This window comes from Mustela putorius, unplaced genomic scaffold, assembly GCF_011764305.1.
Source record: "Mustela putorius furo isolate JIRA1106 unplaced genomic scaffold, ASM1176430v1.1 tig00003859_pilon_pilon_pilon, whole genome shotgun sequence".
NCBI classification, from domain to species: Eukaryota; Metazoa; Chordata; class Mammalia; order Carnivora; family Mustelidae; genus Mustela; species Mustela putorius.
This window is the reverse complement of record NW_025422011.1, coordinates 3766960-3789947: the sequence shown is the minus strand read 5'-3', so window position 1 is coordinate 3789947 and position 22988 is coordinate 3766960. Positions and strand designations below refer to the sequence as shown.

The 22988-nt window shown below is 38.3% G+C and overlaps 1 protein-coding gene and 1 long non-coding RNA gene across 4 annotated transcripts in view; one reads left to right on the top strand and one right to left on the bottom strand.

Moving 5' to 3' along the window:
• API5 (apoptosis inhibitor 5) overlaps window positions 1–12354 on the top strand; it is a 28517-nt gene extending 16163 nt beyond the window's left edge. The window contains exons 10-14 of one of the 3 annotated variants that reach the window (XM_004763208.3): window positions 655–748; window positions 1520–1576; window positions 4792–4868; window positions 5386–5522; window positions 10232–12354. In XM_004763208.3, the coding sequence (XP_004763265.1) occupies window positions 655–748; window positions 1520–1576; window positions 4792–4868; window positions 5386–5522; window positions 10232–10254 (388 nt within the window). In that variant the 3' untranslated portion in view covers window positions 10255–12354. Of the gene's footprint in view, window positions 1–654; window positions 749–1519; window positions 1577–4791; window positions 4869–5385; window positions 5523–7609; window positions 8172–10226 lie in introns of those variants that run through there. The other 2 variants (XM_004763207.3, XM_013061746.2) reach the window with 2 other exon arrangements.
• Window positions 4485–22961, bottom strand: LOC123387755. Its single transcript, XR_006602248.1, has 3 exons — window positions 22877–22961; window positions 5378–6164; window positions 4485–4846 (listed from the first exon to the last, which is right to left on the bottom strand). It is a non-coding gene; the product is annotated as an uncharacterized LOC123387755 (long non-coding RNA).
• Between the last annotated feature and the right edge of the window lie 27 nt (window positions 22962–22988).

Genomic DNA, 22988 nt, shown 5'->3' with positions numbered 1-22988 from the left:
AAAAAAAAAAAAGAAGAAGAAGAAGCAAAAAGTTTAGAAATTCCTGTAAAAATTAAAAAATGATGCCAGGTTATTAAGCAGAGTTCTAGAAGTCAGCAGGATGGGGCACTATACTGCCTCTCTTTCATATATTATCTCGGAACAAACTTGAAAGGGGTATTTCTTTGAACCCTTAGAGATTTATATGCATTTATAAATAAATTCTCAGATCAGCAGTTTTATTTTTAACTAGACTTGACAATCAAACACTGTCCATTGTCAGCAGATAAATATGTAGAGGTTACGTGATTTGTGTAAGGTCACTTAACCTTCAGTTGGTCATTGAAAGAGAAGAACCCAGGCCATCGATTCTGATCAGTGGTTCCTGAATGGTTCACTCTGACTGCACCTTACGGCTTAACATACCAAGCACAGTGTTAAAAATCTTTCCCTTGCCAGATTTAGTATGGACTTATTCCTGTTTTTGATAAAGGAAAACTTTTTATTTTGCTTATTTATGTATCTCTTGGGATCATTTATTAATAATAAAAAAAGTTCCTCAAAAAAAAATGACCTTTATTAGTTAAGAACTTTTAGCTATAGTAGAAGATTCTCTGAATTTAAAAACAAAATTGAAGTGGTGATTTGCTAACCAACCAATACTTCTTTATTTAGGCTGCAGTACTTTGCACGGGGACTGCAGGTTTATATCCGACAACTTCGCTTGGCTCTGCAGGGTAAAACAGGCGAAGCCTTAAAAACAGAAGAGGTAAGAATACTGAGTCACATCTTGTAAGGAAATTTTTTATAATAGCCAACATGTACTGCAAATTCAGTCTCAATTCATATGTCGAAATGTAACATTTGACTTCATTTGAACTGGTAATACAAGTCTGTCTTGAAGATACAATATGATGTTAGAAGATTGCCTAGTTATTTGCTAAGTTATATTTTTATCCTTGTTGAAATATTTCGAGTATGTCCAAGTTTGTGAATAGTGTTACAAACTTAGATACATACCAGTCTTTCACTAGGGTCTCATTAGCACATTTTGTTCAAATATTTGATTGACGATGTGATATTTTTATTTTTACCTTTTGGAAAAATAGCAATTTACATTGTAAAAAGGATTAAATTGCCAATTCTAAACCAAACTATATGTGTGTTTGTGTCGGGATTTTTGGATTTCTCTCATCTCAGCTATTGTGATCAATCTTCATCACAATTCTCATGAAATATTTTAAGTTTTCATTATGTCTTCCTGTAACTTAAGCTAATGATTTTTAAAACAACAACTGTATACATATGACCGTCTTAAACTCATTTTTTCAGATAAGTGGTAGATAACACTTTAATATTCTAACTTATCAAGAGAACATAAAGATTATTTGCTTTCTTTGCCATTTCTACACTGGTTTAGAGTCAAGAAGTGGGAATAAGCAGAAATGACTCTGAAAGAGAAGTATAATTATTCCAGTTCTATATGGGAATGGGATATGCATCATAAAAGTTATTGGCACTTTTTGTTTTCCTTTTGCAGAACAAGATTAAAGTTGTTGCACTGAAAATAACAAATAATATTAATGTTTTAATCAAGGTAAGTGTTCTTTCTTACCCAGTCCTTCCAGCTAGCTAGAAAGTTTGTGCAAGAGTTTATCTATGTGTCTTTAGATCTGTAATGATACTGTTAAAGGGGAGATACCATTGTATTCCAGGCATTCAGCCTTTTAAGGCTTTATGCTTTCTATAATACCAAGTGCCATTTCTGTAGCTATCATAAAGTCATACATTGTTTTACTTATTTAAAAGTTATTGCAGAAGATACTGCAGGCAAAGGGAGGCATGCAGATTTTCTCTGACCCAAAGCATTGGAACAAATACATTTAGACTCAGAAATTTCACTGACTTAAATTCTGCTGGTCTGTTGGGTCCTTTCAAATGGCCAGTAAAACCCCACTTTGCTTACATTAAGGATGAACAAGCCTGTATGGCCCTTGAAATGTTTTCCCTATAGTCTTTTCTGTTAACTTATCTATATAATAAATTTAGAGCTTTCTGTACTGTAGGCTAAGATGTACCTTACCATTAAACCATAAATACACTTCAGCTCTCTTTACCCCCCCCCCCCAGGTAAACATTAATCTGAACAGAAGACAATCTGAGAGGGGGAAAAAAAAAGAATCACAACAAAGTAACCATCACCTGTTTCTATAAGTCAACAGTATTGTAGCCAGGTGGAAAAAGCCATGAGTTTTCTAAAACCTAGAGCACAAAGCCTGATAATAACAAAATTAGGACTGGTGGTATACTCCTAACTCTAATCTGGTAACTCTCCCATAGAATCATTACTTTTTATCAGAAGAGAGGGAAACTTTGCAGAGAAAGCAACAGTGAGACATTAAGGAATGAGTATCATGGAAAGAGAAGAGGTGCGAGTACTCCCATCTCCTAAGAAAATCTTATAACTTTACTCCTTTTATTTATTTATTTATTTATTATTTGTTATTTTCTATAAACATATATTTTTATCCCCAGGGGTACAGGTCTGTGAATCGCCAGGTTTACACACTTCACAGCACTCACCAAAGCACATACCCTCCCCAGTGTCCATAACCCCACCCCCCTTCTCCCAACCCCCTTATTTATTTATTTTTTAATTTAAATTCAAGTCAGTTAATGTAAGTGTAGTTGTGGTTTCAGGAGTAGAATTTAGTGACCCATCATTTACATGTAACACCCAGTGCTCATCCCAACAAATGCCTTCTTTAGACCCATCACCTATTTAACCCATTCCCCACCCACCTCTCCTCCAGCACCCCTCTGTATGGCCTCCCTCTGTTTTTATCTTTTTTCTTTTTTTAAGATTTTATTTATTTATTTATTTGAGAGAGAGAGAGAGAGAAAGAGAGTATGAGAGGGGAGAGGGTCAGAGGGAGAAGCAGACTCCCCACTGAGCAGGGATCCCGATGTGGGATTTGATCCCGGAACTCCAGGATCATGACCCAAGCCGAAGGCAATTGTCCAACCAACTGAGCCACCCAGGCGCCCCCTCTGTTTTTATCTTATTTTTCTTTCCCTTCTCCTGTGTTCCATCTGTTTTGTTTCTTAAATTCCACGTATGAGTGAAATCATGATTGTTCTTTGTCTGACTTATTTCACTTAGCATAATACACTTCTGTTCCATCCCCATTGTTACAAATGGCCAGCTTTCATTCTTTTTGATGGCTGAGTAATATTCTAATACATATGTATGTATAAACATGCACACCCACAAACACACGCCACATTTTTTTAATCCATTCATTGGTCAGTGGATGTTTGGGCTCTTTCCATAATTTTAGCCACTACTAATTTCAAACCTTAAAACTAATAATTTCAAACAGTGAATTCATTTATCAAAATGTGATTTTTTTGAGAAATAATTTATACATATCATCGTATCACTTTAAAGTATATATGATTAACATACATATATGATGAAATTATTACTATCACAAATAGATTCAGCCAACATCCATTTTCTCATATATAGATACAATAAAATTCCTTTCTTTAATAACATTATCGTGTATTAATGAGTCTAGTTAGAAACCTCAAGCATTTTTGATCCAAAGGACTTTACCGCTAATTCCCTGCATTTATCTGGCACAATGGACTTAAGTTTCATATCGTGATGGTTTTTATTAATGTTTAACTGTAGAAAGAACAGTTTGATCAAATTTTACTGATATATAAAAATCAGAGTGGGCTGCCTTAGTGTCTTAGTCAGTTCGGTGTCTGACTCTTGGTTTCAGCTCAGGTCATAATCTCAGTCCTGGGATTGAGCCCCATTTTCGGCTCTGCACCAGCATAGAGTCTGTTTCAGATTCTCTCCCCCCATCCATCCCACTCACTCTCTCTCTAATAGATACATGAAATCTTTTTTAAAAATCAAAGTTAAAGCTGATAAGAAATGTTAGGTAAAAAACTAATAATAAATATGTTTAGAAATCTATCTAAGTTTTGAGAATATCATGAGGTTAGATTATTTCAGTTACTTTAACATTTAAATTCAGCAAACATTTGCATTACCATATACTAATAACTTGGTATTTAAGTCTTGTGGGTTTTTCCTTTATTGGTAACTTACAGATATTTGAGAAGAAGAAAAATATTAAGCAGGCCTTTAGCATTCTAGTTTTGTTCTAATTTTGAACCACTTAAAAATCTGCAAAAGCAAATATAGTTTGCACCATTCTTTTTCCCTTAAGGCACCTCAGTGACTGCATCTGTGCAAAAGAAATATTTAAGACTTCGTTTTATTACAGTTGATATATTTTATCCTGGAATTCTAAATGATCATCATTTAGAAAAAAGTTAGCTAGGGATGCCTGGGTGGCTTATTTGGTTAAGCATCTGCCTTTGGCTTAGGTCATGATCCCAGGGTCCTGGGGTCAAGCCCCATGTCAGGCTTCTTCCTCAGCGAGTGGGGGTCTGCTTCTCCCTCTCCCTTTGTCCCCCACCCCATGCTGGAGCTCATGTGCTCTCTTTCTTTCTCTCTCTCTCAAATGAATAAAACAAAACCAAAAAAAAACTTAGCTACAGTTTCTGAAGTGATACATACAAAATGACATTAATGAAGTGTAATAGATATAATTTATAAACAAAATCATCTGTTTATTTTTTCTCTTGCAACTTTTTTTTAGGTGAACAAGGATAGATAAGAACTTACTCTCTCCTAAACTTTAAGATGTCTCCATGCTTCTTACCCTCACCACCATTCTCCGTACCACCAGATATATTAGAAATCTTGTCTTCATTTTGTCTTTTTAGGATCTCTTCCACATTCCTCCTTCTTATAAAAGCACAGTAACATTATCTTGGAAACCTGTACAGAAGGTTGAAATTGGGTAAGATATATTTAAAAGAATTATAAGTGTTCTAATAGTTATGACTTATAAATATGAAAATCTGAATTCAGATGTTATATTTACTATACAGAAGGGTATCTTACCAGTTAAATAGTCTTAATAAGATGTTAAAATATGAGTATTAGAAGCATGACTTAAAATACAAAGTCTAATTGCAGTATATATCAAATAAACAGGTATAGTACAACCCTGGAATTTTCAGGGTTGTCTGTACTTCTGTGGCATAGACTTTTGACAAATTTTACAAACTAAGTCATTTGCCCTTAAAATTTTGTAGCCACATATTCCAGATTATTTTCAAGCCTTGTAAATCCCCTCTGGCATTGTGTGGATTACTAAGGCACAGTTAATTTGATGACCTCAGAATGTTATTTCCTTTTTTCTGATATAACTATCATCTTTGGGATGTCTTTTGTAACTGATAGGCTAAATTACAATGGTTTTAATGGCCTCTGGTAATAGAATTTTTTTATTGCCATTCTTCTTACCATTACAGGCAGAAGAGAGCCAATGAAGATACAACTTCTGGTTCACCACCCAAGAAATCTTCAGCCGGACCAAAAAGGGATGCCAGGCAGATATATAATCCTCCTAGTGGGAAATATAGCAGCAATTTGAGCAACTTTAATTATGGTGAGCGTTTCCGTTTGGGTACAAGCAATATGAGAAATTAGGAAGAAATTATGTAACAGTTGATTTTAATTAATTATATATAGTCACATATATAATATGTGACTTTTTCCACTGACTTCTGAGGTAGCTTGGGAAATGAGAGCTATTGGGGAAACAAGTTACCCCATTTCTTTCTAACCCTTCCTCATGGGCTCACTAAATAGAGCATGCAGTACTTAGAAAAGAACTTGGAAAAGATAATATGCATCTTGTATTCAGAGGAAGGAACAAAACGAAGGAAGTTGGCATGAACCATCCATTCCTGGTTTTCCCTGTTGTAACTTCAAGGCAAGACATTCTGTGCATTCTCCCTCAGGAGTAGTTACAGCTTCTGGCAGATGTGAGGATATCAGTAATCTTCTTGGATCTTTTCTGCCTCCTGCTTGTCTTCCATCTTCTTAACTATTTGAAAAGTCCTAGAAGTGGAGTCAGATGTTTAAAGTATCATCTGGCAAGGAAGGTGTGTCCTGTTGCAGTCTGTCTCCACTGCCCAGAGTGCAGTCTCCCTGTCAGTGTTAGCCATTGGTGCCAGGAGAGCTTCCCACTAGTCCATTGTCTCCCACTGCTGTGAAGAAGTGAAATTTATTTCATTTGACTTAGAGCCTAAAAGAAGAAAGGATGAAATATCACTGAATGAGCTCCTTAATCAAAGCTTAGGGGAGTCTGGGTGGCTCAGTTGTTAAGTGGCTGCCTTTGGCTCAGGTCATGATCCCAGAGTGGTGGGATTGAGCCCCAAGTCAGGCTCCCTGCCCAGAGGGAAGCCTGCTTCTCCCTCTCCCTCTACCCCTGCTTGTGTTCCCTCTCTCACTGTCTCTCTCTCTGTCAAATAAATAAGATCTTTAAAAAGAAGAAAAAGACAAACAGTAATATTTGCAACTGAAAATGCTTATTATGACTGGTCTTACTTACTCGTCTGAACTAATTCTTCAGTAATTATTCTTAAAACACATTCTGAAACATAGACTGTCTATAATCATTTCCAGGGTGAGGAAATCATAACATTAAAGTCATCCTACAATAGCTAGATACCTTTAGTATCTGAGCAAACATTGTAAAAAAGCAGTTTTTAGATTGTGAAATGACCCCTCTACTCCAGTCAGGTTTGGAAGCAAATTAGTGTAGGAAAGATCACTGGAATCATTTCCAGGATGCATATGTAAATATGTAAATATGCATTTCTTAGCCTCTTAAATGTAAATATGCATATGTAAATATGCATTTCTTAGCCTCTTTTCTTAATGTGAAAAATAGGGACAACATAGCACTCTTAAAAATTTCAAATAAGGGGAGAAAAAACAGTATTTGTGAAAACATTTTGTAAATTGAAAGGATTCTGCCATCTCATTGCAACAAAGATTGTCTTCTGTCACTTGTATGATGTAATGTGTCTATGAGAATTATTGTTAAAATCCAATTATTATCTCAAATACTATCCTCATTTTGCTTAAATGAAAAGTAATTGAAAGCAATGACAATGCATAGAGAATTGTATTCCTTGTCACTTGGGCAAGTGACTTACTCCTGAGGAGGATTCTGCCATGTGAACTCACTGGCTGCCTGTTGGTGAGAATCAGATGATACAATGCATGTGGAAAAGAGATGTGAAAAATACAAAACCTTAGTTGTGATTGTTTTTCATGGTCGGTAGAAAATCTGAGTCCCTTATAACTACAGTTGTTTATAGTCCTCAAAGTAACAAAAGCAGAACAAGCTTGCCTGTTAATTGTTTTTTTTGTGTGTCTGATATTACAGCACTTTAATATTCCTAAAGGGGTCAACCTTGTCCTTGGGGTGCTAGTCATAAACAGAATTACAAAGCTAACTAAACTCTGACTCTTTTTATTGGAAAGTGGCAGCAAAATTTCTGCTAGCATTTTACATTTTGGAGTTGAATGTTAACAGGTCATAGGTATTTTCACAGTAGCAGTTTTAAAGAGTTCTTGGCTTTCTTTCACACATTCAGTTGAAAATTCTTGATACTACAGATGGGATTTGGAAGACCTATCTACATCAAGTTTTTCTCCACCTTTTTTGTGTCCTTTCTTTAGGGAACTGACAGTGTGTCCAGAAGAAAGAAGCACGTTGCTTTTTTTTTTCCTGGGATATCAGTGTTGCCTCAAAATTGGAGAGGAGAACGCTTTGTTTTAATGTCACTTAGTAGATAGATTTTCTTAATGACATTTTTCTTTGTCAGTCAAGCTCAGTTTTATCTTTCCAAAAACGGGTTGGATTTTTTTTTAAAGATCATGTATGCTGAGGGATTAGGAAATTGACTCTTTTTGGTTATTAGAGAATCAGGTAGTATTAATGTACAGTCTTATTACAGTGAAAGAAATAGACTGTTACAGTTTTATAGGCTGGAACTTATTCATCATAGAAGAAGAGCCAGATTTGTTATTGTTTTTTGAATCCAGGCATGCTAATATAGACTTTTTTTTCCTTATCCAAGTTTATCACTTTACTAACCAAGGTCTTTTATTTGCTTTATATATATGTAGTCAGTTCAGCTTCCTGGTGCATTTTCAGTTGAAGTATTTACAAACACCTGCTCATGTTTGGCTTTCCTTCCTGCATACAGAATTGCCCAGTAATCCAGAAATACTGAACATGCTGTATGTTGTGACTTGTATCCTTCATCTTTTACCTTTTTAGATTGTAAAAATAAAGTATAATTTTAACTGGGAGCAGTGGTTTTTCAAGTTAGCAGTGTAAGCTTGAAACCACTGAAAAGATCCGAAAATGCAGACTGGTCCCTCAGGATGGAGCCCTTCAAAGAAAGAAAATTTGGAGATTTCCTGAACTGTAGAAATGACTACATCCATTGCAGAGCAAAAAGAAATAGCCAGTATAGAAAAGATAACCATATCGAACAATATCTTCATACAGTGTATGTAATATACCCATTAATACAGTTGAACAGTTGAGGGGGTGCCTGGGTGGCTGAATCTGTTATGTGTCTGCCTTCAGCTCGGGTCATGTTCCCAGAGTCCTGGAATGGAGCCTCAAATTGGACTCCATGCTCAGCAGGGAGCCTGCTTCTCCCTCTGCCTCTACCCTCCCCTCCAGTTTATGTGTGTGTGTGTACCTACATGCACTCTCCACTCTCTCATGAGTAAATAAAATCTTAAAGAAAAGAAAAACAATTGAAAGGGTGTATTTTAGTAGTCACTTAGCTAATAGGTAATAATGATTCCTATGAAGATGTTAATTTGATTTAAAAAAAGATGTTAATTTGTTAAGTGTTGTTAACTGAAAAATGGAAGGTTTCATAATGAGTACAGTAGGGGGGAAATGTGCTGACATCTGCATAGATAAGGCCAAGTCTTAAACAGTCAAAAGTGCAAGAGTTACAGCCTACATAAGAGTTGCTATATTCCCTGTTACAGTCACTGCAAAATTACGGGGAGCATCTTACCCTTAGACCACCTCTGATTTTCTGAATATGTTCAAGGGGTAATAAACATGGTGGTGTCATTTAAAAGGCTTTCAAACTGATCAACTTAGAAAAATGTGCCATGACATGAACGATGACTTCGAATCAGATCCCATTCTATTAAACATAAATATTTGCTAAGTTGGGGAAAGGTCGAGTTAATTTTCTAACTCATGGTTGCTGGGCGCAGGGGTGGGGGGTAAAAACATTACCCAAATAAAGTAATTATATTTCTAGCCATAATGGCAAAAAAAGGGTTGCAATATGGACTTAATAGGAATTTTTCAACCATTCAATATTACGGATCCAAAACAGCAACACCAGGTGGTTTTTATTGCCCCTAACAGGATTGTTGCAATGAGGAAGTTTAAAAGTTCAATGAAGAGATTTGATCTCTGGAATTAGAAGTTTGAGGCTCTTAACTTATTTATGTATGATGAAAAGTCCAACCTGTCAGATAACGTCAATCAGTTTTCTTCACTGGAAAGACTCTTTAAAGGAATATTTCTCTGGAGCGATAAAAGAGAGTAACTAGTGAATGAATCAAAGACTCATTCTCCTGTATGACACAAGTGACTTGATTTTTCAGCAAAAGATACACTTAATGTACATCAGTAATCTAAGCACTGTGTACATAATCACCTTTTTGGCAGTACTCTGAGCAGCTCATGTAGCTGATAAAGCAGCGAGCAAAGCTGCTGGCATTTATACCCACATTTTTGTGAGTCCAGGTGCTTGAAATATTGTGACCAAAACAGATTGCCTATTCACTGCATTTGAAAGGTATGCTTTTCAGTCTAGCGTAATTTTTCAAAATTGATCAGTGATAATTCAAGATATTTTGCATTCACGGCACTAGCTTTTGAAGGCCAGTGACTTTTTGTTAATTCCGTATCAACTATAGAAATTTTTATAGTCTAATTATCTTTAGTAGTGATAGCCATCAAAATAAAGAAGAAATGTACTTATAACATTGTCACCTTGAAATATCTTGTTAGTGGGATACATTTAATTGAGTACCTACTCTGAATATATTTGACATCTTGCCATATGTGCTTTAGTGTATGTGTTGCCCTGGTTTTATGTATAGATTGAGTTTACACACTAACAGAATGCTAGCGCTGCTTTCATAGAGCCTACTGCTACACACTCAAAGCTACGAGTTACGCTTCTGTGTTTGCTGTACCATGAAGTCCTGAGCAAGACCTAAACCCTTGTTCGCTTTTTCGTAGAGCAGAGAGGAGCCTTCAGGGGAAGTAGAGGTGGCCGAGGTTGGGGAGCACGAGGAAATCGTAGTCGGGGAAGACTCTACTGAGTAAGACATCACATTCTTCAGCATTGTCATGAGCTTAATAATAACTTAAATTCTACTACTCATTGGATTGCCGGGGATGTCCCTTTAAAAGGACTGCTGCCTTCAGCTAAAAACTTAATGTTCTTTATACCTTTGTATGTATGATCTACTTTTGTAACAGACCATGGTTGTGTCCAAGGTAAAAACCACAGTGATATTTTTGGATGCTTTGTCCACAATCTTGACTTGTTTTTGCAATATCATCATTATTCAGACTTCATATTGTGAATCTTTTACTTTTAAACATCTTGGTAATTTGTTATTGAAAGCTACTCAAGTCTAAAATGTAATGAAATTTCAGTCTATTTCTGATAACTGGTAAAGATGAAAGTTGAAAGGTTACTGATTTCCTCTACCCTCTTTTTTCCTCCCCAATATATGGAGAAGAGTAATGGTCGATCTTAACATTTTATTTTCATTATTTTTAATAAAGCTGCTAGGCATTTCCTACCTAGTGTTGTAAAAGCAGAATACTTACCAGCTTTCTTAAAATGTAGAAATTACATTTTTAGGAGGAAGTAAGTTGCTTTGCACCATTTACTTAACTCTTCTCCATATGTTGTGATATAAACTTTTGACTATGGGATCTTACTATTTGAATAGAAATGTGTATGTATAATATACATGCATACATAAGCATATATGTGTGTGTGTGTGTGTATACATGCATGCTGTGAAACTTGACTACACAACATAAATCATTTTTTTAAAAATTCCTGGAACGGGTAGTCTTTGACACGGTGATGATCCTTTTTGAGGCTGAATCCATTAACTTGTTATCTAGGTTTTCCTCCCAGTAGTGAGGGATTTTGAGTCAGTTGCACTTACATGATTATTGTTATTTAAAACTAAAAATAAACCAAGGCTGCGTTTTCAAAGATAAATTTGGAGATCCCTGCTGGAGAAATACAGCCAAAATATTGAATCTGATGTACATATAGGTTTCTACAGGATGAGCTAGATTAATTTAGAATTTGGGGATTTAATAACCAGGGCAACCCAGGAAAAGTGACTTGAAAACATGGTGTACCAATAAGCAAGGGATGCTCTCTTGGTTTGCTTTTGCCACTTTCAAGATTTTAACTTCTCAGGTTATTAATCAAAATTATTGTATAAGTTAGCTAATAGAATCTTTAGGTTACAACAACGGACGGGGGGTTTGTGGAGTGTTTAATGTCATGGGCATTTTTAGTAGCATAGGCCCTTTTGCTCTGCCTTTTGAATGTTTCATATGTTTTTGTTCCACAGTTAATCTTCCCTCCCCAAGTTTGCTATTCAAATTCAATGCCTGAATGACATTTTCTAGTAGTTTGACATATTTTTCGAGGAATAGTTTGTGATTCTAATGCAGGTGTCTACATTACTGTTACCTCTACATTGGGGAAAAAGCAAAACCCCTTTGTTAGAATTACTGCACATGTTTATGGGAAAAATATTTTTTAAAAACCAGAATGATACAAGTGAGCAAAAGAAATTGGTCAGCTTGACTATGGAGTGGTGGCAATAATTTCTAAAACATTCCAAAAGAGTATGAGCTGAACCTAAGCTCCCTTGGAATCCGAAAAGACATAGGAACATGGAATTGCCATTTGAAAACTGTGACCAGATAGTCTGGACCTTAGAGGCATCAGTTGGTGGCCTAAAGCCATTTCAAGTACAGCAACTGTATTGGAACTACAGTTATATAAATTTGACATAAATGTAACTTTTCTTCTTTTTCTTTTTTAAAGCATATTTGTAAAAAAAAAAAAAAGCTGAGCAGAAGTGACTTTACTTTCTCAAGTTTGATACTGAGTTGACTGTGTTCCTTCCTTTACCACCTCATTGTTCCCCTTACTTTTCCAAAGGCAACAGTGCACATCTTAGGTTACTTTTGCTTCAAAAATTTGAAAGAAAAACTTCATGCCATGATTTTTTTTTTTTCCTTTTGCAAGACACCTGTTATCACCTTGTTCAAATGTAAATGTTCCCTTATGCTTTTGAAATAAATTTCCTTTTGTAATTTTGTTTTGTGTCTTGATGTGTTATAATTATGATAACTTAAGATTCCCCGATATCCATTAAACAATATTGGTGGTTTCTGTTGTGCCAAACATGAAAATATAAAGATGGGCAAGTTATATTTAATTTTCATTTTTGGAGATTTTTTTATTAAGTTAATACATTTCTGAAAAAAATGATTTGGTTATTTTTATTGAAACAAAATATCAGATACATACTTGCCAAATTGTTATGAAATAATTTCCATCTTCAGGTTATATGTAAAGGAAGTTGGAACTTCTTAATTTGGCTACCAGCCTTTATTAAAAGTCTTCCTGAAGTAGCACCTAGAATGGTTAGGAGTGTTCTAAAGCCAAATTTAAATGGAACGGAATGAGATAACTGCATTCCTGGTGATCACATCCAGGCCTGCAGCTTTAATGCCACCTTATGCTGAGGACTGTCAAATTTCTATGTCCATCATTTCTTGCCTGGAGTTTCTTAACAGCCTTCTAATGGATCTCCCTGCTGTTACACTTGACTCATTTATAGCCTGTTCTAAACAGGACAGCAGAGATCCACTCCTACTTAAAGCTATTCAGTGGCTCATTTCAGAGTATAAATCAAAAACATTGCCATGGTTTTCCATCCCTGACCTCAGCTGCTATCCTTCCTCTCTGTCACTCTGCCCCAGTCAGCTAGCTTCATGCGGCCTGGGCAAAGACACTCCTGCTGTAGGGATTTTGCACTGGCTGTTCCCTCCAGGCACTCTTTCTCTTATATCTCTTGTCTAACTCCATCTCCATGTCCTTCAAATCTCCAAAGATTATTTTCTCAAGGAAAATTAAATACCGCAAGATGGCAAATACCACTTACCCTATCCCATGTTCCCTAGAGCATTTGCCAACTTCTAACATACTGTATACTTTACTTGTACATTGTTTTGTCTGTTTATCCCTGACAGAATGTAATCTGGCTAAAATGCCACAAAGGTAAGGATTTTTGTAATTTACTCCTTGATAATTGCAACTAAAACAGTGCTTGGTACATACTAAGTTTTCAATTTAAAAAAGGCAGTGTTTCAGGCTCTGGGAATATAGTGGTGAGCAACAGAGGCAAACTCTTGGGAGCTCACATTCTACTACACAGGCCTCATAAGCTGATTTCAGAGCTTAGTTTTAAAACACATGCATGCTGATGTGACAGCATAGAAAGAACAGTTAGGAAAAGTCAATTAATTTGAGCTGAGAACTGAATGATGATTTGGAGCCAGCCTAGTGAAGATGTCAGGGAAAAGCATTTGAGATGGAGGCAACAAAACCTGCATAAGACTTTTTTTTTTAAGATTTTATTTATTTGCCAGAGAGAGATCACAAGAGGCAGAGCACCAGAGAGAGAGGGGGAAGCAGGCTCCCTGCTAAGCAGAGAGCCCAATGTGGGGCTCAATCCCAGGACCCTGAGGCCAATGACCTGAACAAAGGCAGAGGTTTAACCCACTGAGCCACCCAGGTGCCCCAACACTTGGCTTTAAGAGCACCAGGCTGCGCTAAAACAAAACAAAAATGGTGGGGAGGGCACTATCCCTAAACTTGTAGATTCCTAGTTTCAACCCCTGCGCTCCTGAATTCCTCATCTATGAGGAATTACTTTCAATAACTCAGAGGGCACTGCACTCTCTGACAGAGGCATGTTTCCTCTGCCCAGAAAATCATTACCCCCTATTCACCCCCCATTCATCCAGCTAACTTAGGATTCATCCTTCAGGTCATACTAGATTTCACTCTCCCTGGGAAGCCTTTCCTCCCAAGTTGGGTACAGGACCAACCACGTGTGTGCTCCCTTAGCACATGATCAATTTCCCACGTTAGAAACCATAGAAAGAAAACTCAAAGCAGTTCTGGGCAGGTAGAAAACAGCGAATGACTCAAGTCTAACAAGTGTGATGGAAACTAAAATTTAGACTAATGAAACCTAATTTGTCAAAAACCTAAGAAATCGTAAATTCATTCCTAAAAGTTGGCCATTTACTCCCTAAAACTAATGCAATCACAAATAAAGAAAATCCCATTAAAATTCTGGTCATAAAGAGTTGATATTATAAACAAGATCTGAGATAAGGCCTTAGACAGATGAAAAACCACATACAGTTCCAGTTGGTATTTCTCAAGAAATACTTAAGTAGAAAAGAACCAAAGGGGGGGGGGAATGATATTCCTATGAGGAAAAACTAAAATTTAGCTTGCTATAAGGTGATGAGGTTAAAAAGCACAAACTAAAAAGATTTGAATAGAATGAACTAGATTCATCATAAAATGAGGATCCTGATACCTGAGTGTATGTGGGAGTAAAAACTGGGGATAGGAGCAGGTATGAACATTAGCTTCTTACAGAATGAACAGTCATAATAAAATTACTCCCCAAATAAAACTGTCCTCCCCAAATACAGTAACAGCTTCAAGACTTTCAATAAGTTAATGTCTGGTAAGTCTGTATCAGGAAAATTCTTTTGAGGCTGACCATCATGCTACCCTCAGAGCAGCCCTAGTATCACTGTGAACTGGAATCTTGGGCTGACTGGACATTCGGTCTCACCCGTAGTAGTCCTCATGCTTCAAACTGCTTGATTTATTCGGCAAACTATTTCTAAATGAAATCACTATATTTAGGTATCCTCTGTCTCCTCTTTGAAAATCCCACCCACTCTGCATATAGCTGTTGGGGAGATATACCTCTACAGCCCTTCCAGCCAGAACTAGCCTCCTTTCTTACCCACCTTATCAACATCTATCAATTCAAAATCCCTCTAAAGGAATGAACTATATGCAGAGTAGGCTGCCAGTTATTTCTTCCCTTCCCATTTAAACATGGCTGCTTCACTTATGATGATGAATCTATTTCCTTTTCCCTTTGAATCTGAGCTATCTTTATTCCCTTCTTTGACCAGTAGATTGCAGAAGTGACACTGCCAGTTCTGGGGCTGGCCCTCAAGAAGCCTGGCAGCTTCTACCATGTAAGAAGCCTCTATAACTGCCCTGAGAGATAGCACAGCTACCCCTGGTCATTTCAGCCACTCCAGCAAATGTACTAGATGTGTGTGGAGACATTTCACGACATTCCGGGACCAGCTGAGGTCTCAGCTGAATGCAGCCCTATGAGTGACCCAAGCCAACAGCAGGAGAACCACCCAGCTGAATCCAGCCAATAAACTATGAAATATAATAAATTATGTTTTAAAATTAAGCATTTAAATCACTAAAATTTAAGTTGGTTTACCATGAAGCAAAAGATAATTAACAGAATTTAAAACAGAATGTTAACTCTCTCAGATACATTTTTTTTTTTAAAGATTTTATTTATTTATTCGACAGAGAGAGATCACAAGTAGGCAGAGAGGCAGGCAGAGAGAGAGAAGGAAGCAGGCTCCCTGCTGAGCAGAGAGCCCGATGTGGGACTCGATCCCAGGACCCTGAGATCATGACCTGAGCCGAAGGCAGCGGCTTAACCCACTGAGCCACCCAGGCGCCCCATCTCAGATACATTTATATCTTATATTTTCTCTAAGGAATAAACAGTATGGAGATTTTCTGCAACTTTCAGATAAAATGGCTCAAAGGAGGAAACAATCCAGAAAGTCCGTTTGATCATTGTCCAATTCCTAGCTTCAAAAATTCTATACTTTATAGAGATAGTAAGTAAAAGTCAAACTAACCAAGCTTTCTGGAAGATAAAAGTATATTTGTATAGGAAATGCTTCCTGCCATCAGACGCTAACAGTGTATAACTAATTGAAAAAAAGAATTACTCGGGCATCTGGGTAGCTCAGTGGGTTAAGGCTCTGCCTTGGGCTCAGGTCATAATCTCAGGGTCCTGAGATCAAGTCCCGCAATGGGCTCTCCACTCAGCAGCGAGCCTGCTTCCTCTTCTCTCTCTGCTTGCCTCTCTGCCTACTTGTGATCTCTCTCTGTCAAATAAATAAATAAACTCTTAAAAAAAAAAAAAAAAAAAAAATTACTCAATAACATAAGGTACTACCAGAACTACCTACCAAAATACAGGCCAAATCTCTGATGAACAAAGAAGAAAATCCTCAACAAAACATTAGCAAGCTGCATTCAATAATATATTAAAAGGGTCATTCACCACAATCAAATGGGATTTATTCCAGGGATGTGAGGATGGTTCAATATTTGCAAACCAATCAATGTGATATTCCACACTGACAGAACAAAGGATAAATAGACATCATATGATCATCTCAATAAAAACAGAAAAATTTGACAAAATTTGATATCTGTTCATGATAAAAACTCTCACAATCACCAAAGTGGGTTTAAAGGTGAAATATACCTCAACATAATAAAGGCCATATTATGAAAAACCCATAGTTAACATCATACTCAATGGTGAAAAATCAAGAGTGTTTCCTCTAGGGGCACCTGGGTGGCTCAGTGGGTTAAAGCCTTTGCCTTTAGCTGGGGTCATGATCCTGGAGTCCTGGGATGGAGCCCCGCATCAGGCTATCTGCTCTGCTTCCCTTTCTCTCTCTCTGCCTGCCTCTCTGTCTGCCCGTGATCTCTGCCTGTCAAATAAACAAATAAAATCTTTAAAAAAAAAAAAAAAATTCTCTGCCCTTAAAAAAAAATTTGTTTCCTCTTTAGATCAGAAACAAGACAAGAATATCCACTCTTAACACTTTTATTCAACATAGTACTGAAAGTCCTAGTCACAGCAATCAGACAAGGAAAAGAAATGACATCCAAATAAAAAAGGAACAAGTTAGGGCGCCTGGGTGGCTCAGTGGGTTAAAGCCTCTGCTTTCGGCTCAGGTCATGATCCCAGGGTCCTGGGATCGAGCCCCGCATCAGGCTCTCTGCTCAGCAGGCAGCCTGCTTCCTCCTCTTTCTCAGCCTGCCTCTCTGCCTACTTGTGATCTCTGTTAAATAAATAAAATCTTTAAAAAAAAAAAAAAGGAACAAGTTAAATTGTCCCCTATTTGCAGATGACATGATGCTATGCATAGAAAACCCTGAAGACTTCACAAAAAAACTATTATAAGTAAAAAATTCAGTGAAGTTGCAGGATACATAGAAATCATGTTTCTATACGCTAATAATGAAGTAGCAGAAAGAGAAATTTAAAAAACAATTCCATTGATAATTACTCCAAAAAAGAATAAAATACCTAACAATAAGGGCACCTGGGTGGCTCAGTCAGTTAAGCGTCTGCCTTTGGCTCAGGTCATAATCCCAGGGTCCTGAGATCAAGTCCTGTTGGGCTTCCTGCTAAGCGGGAGCCTGCTTCTCCCTCTGCCTCCCAGTTGTGCTTCCTCTTTCTCTAGTGCACGCTCTCTCTCTCTCTCTCAAATAAATAGATATATATTTTTTAAAAATACCTAAGAATAAACTTAATCAAGGAAGTGAAAGACCTATACTCTGAAAACTATGAAACACTGATGAAAGAAATTTAAAGTGATATAAACAGATAGACATTCCATGCTCATGGACGGGAAGAACAAATACTATTAAAATGTCTATACTACCCAAGGTAATCTACATAGTCAATGCAATCCCTATCAAACACCAACAATCTCTTTTACAGAACTAAAATAATACTAAAATTTGTACAGAACCATAAAAGATCTCAAAAAGCCAAAGCAATCTTAAGTAAAAACAAAGTTGGGACGACTGGGTGGCTCTCTGCCTACTTGTGATGTCTGTCAAATAAATAAAATCTTGGGGCGCCTGGGTGGCTCAGTCATTGGGCTCCTGCCTTCGGCTCAGGTCATGATCCCACAGTTCTGGGATCGGGCCCCACATCGGGCTCCCTGCTTAGCGGGGGGCCTGCTTCTCCCTCTCACACTCCTCCCGCTTGTGTTCCCTCTCTCACTGTGTCTTTCTCTGTCAAATAAATAGATAATATCTTTTAAAAAAATAAATAAATAAATAAATAAATAAAATCTTAAAAAAAAAAAAGAACAAAGTTGGAGGTGTCACAATCCCAAATTTAAAGATTTAGTACAAAGCTGTAGTAATTGAAACAGTATGATACTGGCACAAAAACAGACACATAGGCCAACAGAACAGAATACAGAGCCCAGAAATAAACCCATGATTATCTAGTCAATTAATGATCTGCAACAGAGAGGCAAGAATATACAATGGGGAAAAGATAGTCTCTTCAATAATTGGTTCTGGGGAAAACAGACAGCTATAGGCAAAAGACTGAAACAGGACCATTTTCTTAAACCATACACAGAAACAAACTCAGACTGGATGAAACGCCTAAATGTGAGACCTGAAACTATAAAATTTCTAGAAGAAAATATAGGCAGTAATATCTTGGACACCGCCCTTAGCAACATTTTTCTAGATATGTATGTCTCCTAAAGCAAGGAAAATAAAGGAAAAATAAAGTATTGGGACTATACCAAAACAAAACAAAAACAAAAAAAAATTTTAAAAACCTTTTGTACAGCCAGGGAAACCATCAACAAAAGGGCAGCCTACTGAATGAGAGAAGATATTTGCAAATGCAAATCTGCTAATGCATTAATGCCCAAAATCTATAAATAACTTAAAACCAAAAAATAAACAATAAATAATCTGATTTTAAAATGGGCAGAGGAGGATGCCTAGGTGGCTCAGTCAGTTGAGTCCAACTCTTGGTTTCCACTCAGGTCAGAATCTCAGGGTTGTGGGATGCACTGAGCTCTGCTCTCAACAGAGTCGGCTTCACCTCTCCTTCTCCCTCTACTCCTCTCCCCTCCACTTGCACGCACACTCTCTCTCAAATAAATAAACAAATAAATCCTTTTTTAAAAAAAGTGGGCAGAGGACCTGAATAGACATTTAAAAACAAACACCAACAGGGATGCCTGGGTGGCTCAGTTGGTTAAGCAGCTGCCTTCGGCTCAGGTCATGATCCCAGCGTCCTGGGATCGTCCCACATCCTGCTCCTTGCTCTGCAGGGAGCCTGCTGCTTCCTCTGACTCTGCCTTCCACTCTGTCTGCCTGTGCTCGCTCTCTCGCTTGCTATCTCTCTGACAAATAAAATCTTAAAAAAAAAAAAAAAAAAATTGGGACGCCTGGGTGGCTCAGTCAGTTGAGTATCTACCTTTGGCTCAGGTCATGATCCCAGAGTCCTGGGATCAAGTCTCCTGGAATCAAGTCCCCTTGCTCAGCGGGGAGCCTGCTTCTCCCTCTGTCTGCTGCTCCTCCTGCTTGTGCACTCACTCTCTCTCTAACAACAATAACAAAAAAGACATGCTGATGACCAAAAGACATAAAAAGATGCTCAACATCACTAATCAGCAGGCAAGTTCAAATCAAAACCACGATGAGGAGGCACCTGGGTGGCTCAGTGGGTTAAAGCCTCTGCCTTCAGCTCATGTCATGGTCTCAGGGTCCTGGGATGGAGCCCGGCTTCTTCGGGCTCTCTGCTCAGCGGGGAGCCTGCTTCCTCCTCTCTCTCTGCCTGCCTCTCTAACTAATTGTGATCTCTGTCTATCAAATAAATAAATAAAAAATCTTTAAAACAAAACCACGATGAGAATCACCTTACACCTGTTGGAAGACTAGAATCAAAAACACAGGTAACAAGTGTTGACAAGGATACAGAGCAAAAGGAACACTTATGCACTGTTGGTAGGGATGTAAACTGGTGCAGCCATGCAGGGAGGTTCCTCATAAAATCAAAAATAGAAATATCACACAATCCAGTAATTCCACTATTGGGGAATTACCCAAAGAAAATAAAAACATTAATTTGAAAATATAGATTGCACTGTCATGTCTCTTGCAGTATCATTTACAGGAGCCAAGATATGGAAACAACCCAAATGTGCACTGACAGATTACAAATCAACCAAATTAGTTGATTTTGGGTTAATCAAGAGAGATTATTCAGACAGACCTTATCTAACCACATGAGCCCTTTAAATCTGGGTCGAGCCATCAGAAATGGAGGAAGTCAGAAACTGAGGCAGTGGAGATTTTCCCCATTTCCCTTGAAGGAATATTGCCATGTTGAGAAGGCCATGGTAGCAGGGAATGGTGGGGGGAGTCAAGAATGGCCATAGTCAGCAGCCAGCAAGAAAAGTGACTACAATGGCAAAGGGCTGAATTCTGCCAAGAATTTGAAAGAGGCCCCCAAACCCTGGAGAAAGCAAGCAGCCTTCTATCACCCATGTGAGACACTGAGAACACAGCCATGCCACGTCAGACTCTTGACCCATGAAAACAGTGAGATTGCAGGTATGTGTTAAGCTGCTAAATTTATGGTAATTTATTACACAACAACAGAAAACTAATACAGGATCTCCAAGGACATGGATTATCATCTAGAGAAAGCAGAGGCCTGTGGTACATTAAAGCTACAGAAGCTATGATTCTGCCCTTTTATAGGTTAACTTATGAGTGTGAAAGAAATTGCTGATAGTCAAAATAGGTGATGTTGGGGCTGCTCTCAAATTCCTCACCATCCTTCAGCCATGCTCAGCCTCTAGAGTCAGGTAGATCGGAGTCCAAATCTGAGGTCTGCCACTTATTAGCTATATGATCTTGGCCAAATTACTTAACTAGCCTATGCCCGGTACGTCAGCAGAGATGACTATGTGAATACTAGTGCCAGTATGTATTAAAACACTTAACAAATGTTAGACGATGATGACTGCCATTACTTAGCAACCTTTATACACTGGTAAGAGGATTGATGTCTACGCCTTAAAATAAAATGCTGAGAACAGGGAGACTCGTTTTCCACTTTTTCATTTCAAAATTGTCTGTGTTTAAACTTTTCGGTATGACATACAAGAAACCCTTACAACCTGACAGTTTTCACGTTTTTTTGTTTTTTTGTTTTTTTAAGATTTTATTTATTTGACAGACAGAGATTACAAGTAGGCAGAGAGGCAGGCAGAGACAGGGGGAAGCAGGCTCCCTGCCGAGCAGAGAGAGCCTGATGCGGAGCTCGATCCCAGGACACTGGGATCATGACCTGAGCCGAAGGCAGAGGCTTTAACCCACTGAACCACCCAGGCGCCCCAGTTTTCACGTTTTTTTCATGTATTGCTTATTCTACTTGAATCAGCACTTTTGCTTGAAGCCTTTCACCTGGTCGGTTGCTCTCTCTTCTCTACACATGTGCCGTTATATACCTCCATTATCCTGTATTTCAATTGTTAACCTGCCAATATTCCACTGAATTGCACATTGCTCAGTGGTCAGATTTCCATACCTGCTGTCTAGCAGAGTACTAGGCAAAAAAGTGGGTAGGTCATACATTTTTAGCGAGATGAATGTTCATTACTTCAATCCTCTAAGAAAAGCAACTTTCAAATGGAACTAAAAACCAGTGCTGTGGTCGTTGCTCCCAGAGTAGGAAGAGATGTTTAAACACTTGGCAATTATTTTTGTTTTCTGACAATATGCCAGCGTAGGAAGGCGGTCAGGCAAAATTCTCATCCTCCTCTTCCCAAAGAGAAAACCAAAAGCATAATGAACCTAAACACAAAATGACACACAAAGCCAGAAGGCAGCCGTGAAATACCTAAAACATTATCTTACTAGAAGCCAGGACTAGCCTGGCTAGTCTACCTACATGTTGGTTCACTAGAGAGAAGAGTTCTTAACGTACATACCTGGGACTCTTGCTGAAAGTCAGAATCTGGTGGGGTCGGGTAAAAGAGCCAAGAAGGTGCATTTCTAATAAACTGCCAGGTGATGCCAATGCTATGGGTCTCCTGATCTAGACCTCCAGCCTAGACCTGTGCTGCCCTGTAAGGTAGCCACTAGGCACATGCAGCTCTTAAGCCCTGAAATCCAGCCAGTCTGAACTTTTTTTTTAAATTTTTAAAATATTTTATGTATTTATTTGCAGAGGGCGAGAGAGGGAACACAAATAGGGGGAGTGGGAGAGGAAGAAGCAGGCCTCCCGCCAAGCAGAGAGCCTGATGCGGGGGCTTAACCCCAGGACTCTGGGATCATGACCCCGGGGAAAGGCAGACCCTTAACGACTGAGCCACCCAGGCGCATCCCTAGCCAGTCTCCACGTAGACAAGCTGGAAGCCTAAAAGACTTAGTACTAAAAATAAAATAGCTCAGTCATTTGTACAGATGTTATATTGAACTAATACTGTGTTGAATACAATGGGTTAAATCAAACGCGTTATTTCGCTCTTTTAAAACACTTCTCCGTGGCTCGAGCCTCCCATCCTTCTACCGGACAGCGCGGCCCTAGACGGACAATGCGCCCAACTCTGAAGCCTCCACTACTGCGAGGCTTTACGAACAAAAGAGAATCCATCTCTTCCCTTACGTCTTTCGAAAGCATACCTTTTATTTCAAAACCATATGACACAACCAGACATAAAAATGAAGTAAAATGAAAACCAAGGTTTTATTAAATCCATATCTATGTAAATATATACACAGAGTCCTCTCATTCCCGCTCAGGCTCCACCTAGAACACTCCTTGTATCTCCCTCTGGTTCCCACGCCACGAGATCGAACTGCCTACAGGAAAACAGTAACAAAAAAAGCTGTCTCCGACCTGAAGCCAAGCCCGGCTGTCCGCGCCGCCCAAACCGAGGCTCAGAAAGCCGGTCGTCAGCGGGCAGCGCCTCCGGGGCTCCACCTCCTCCAGCGCCGACCTCCCCAAGATG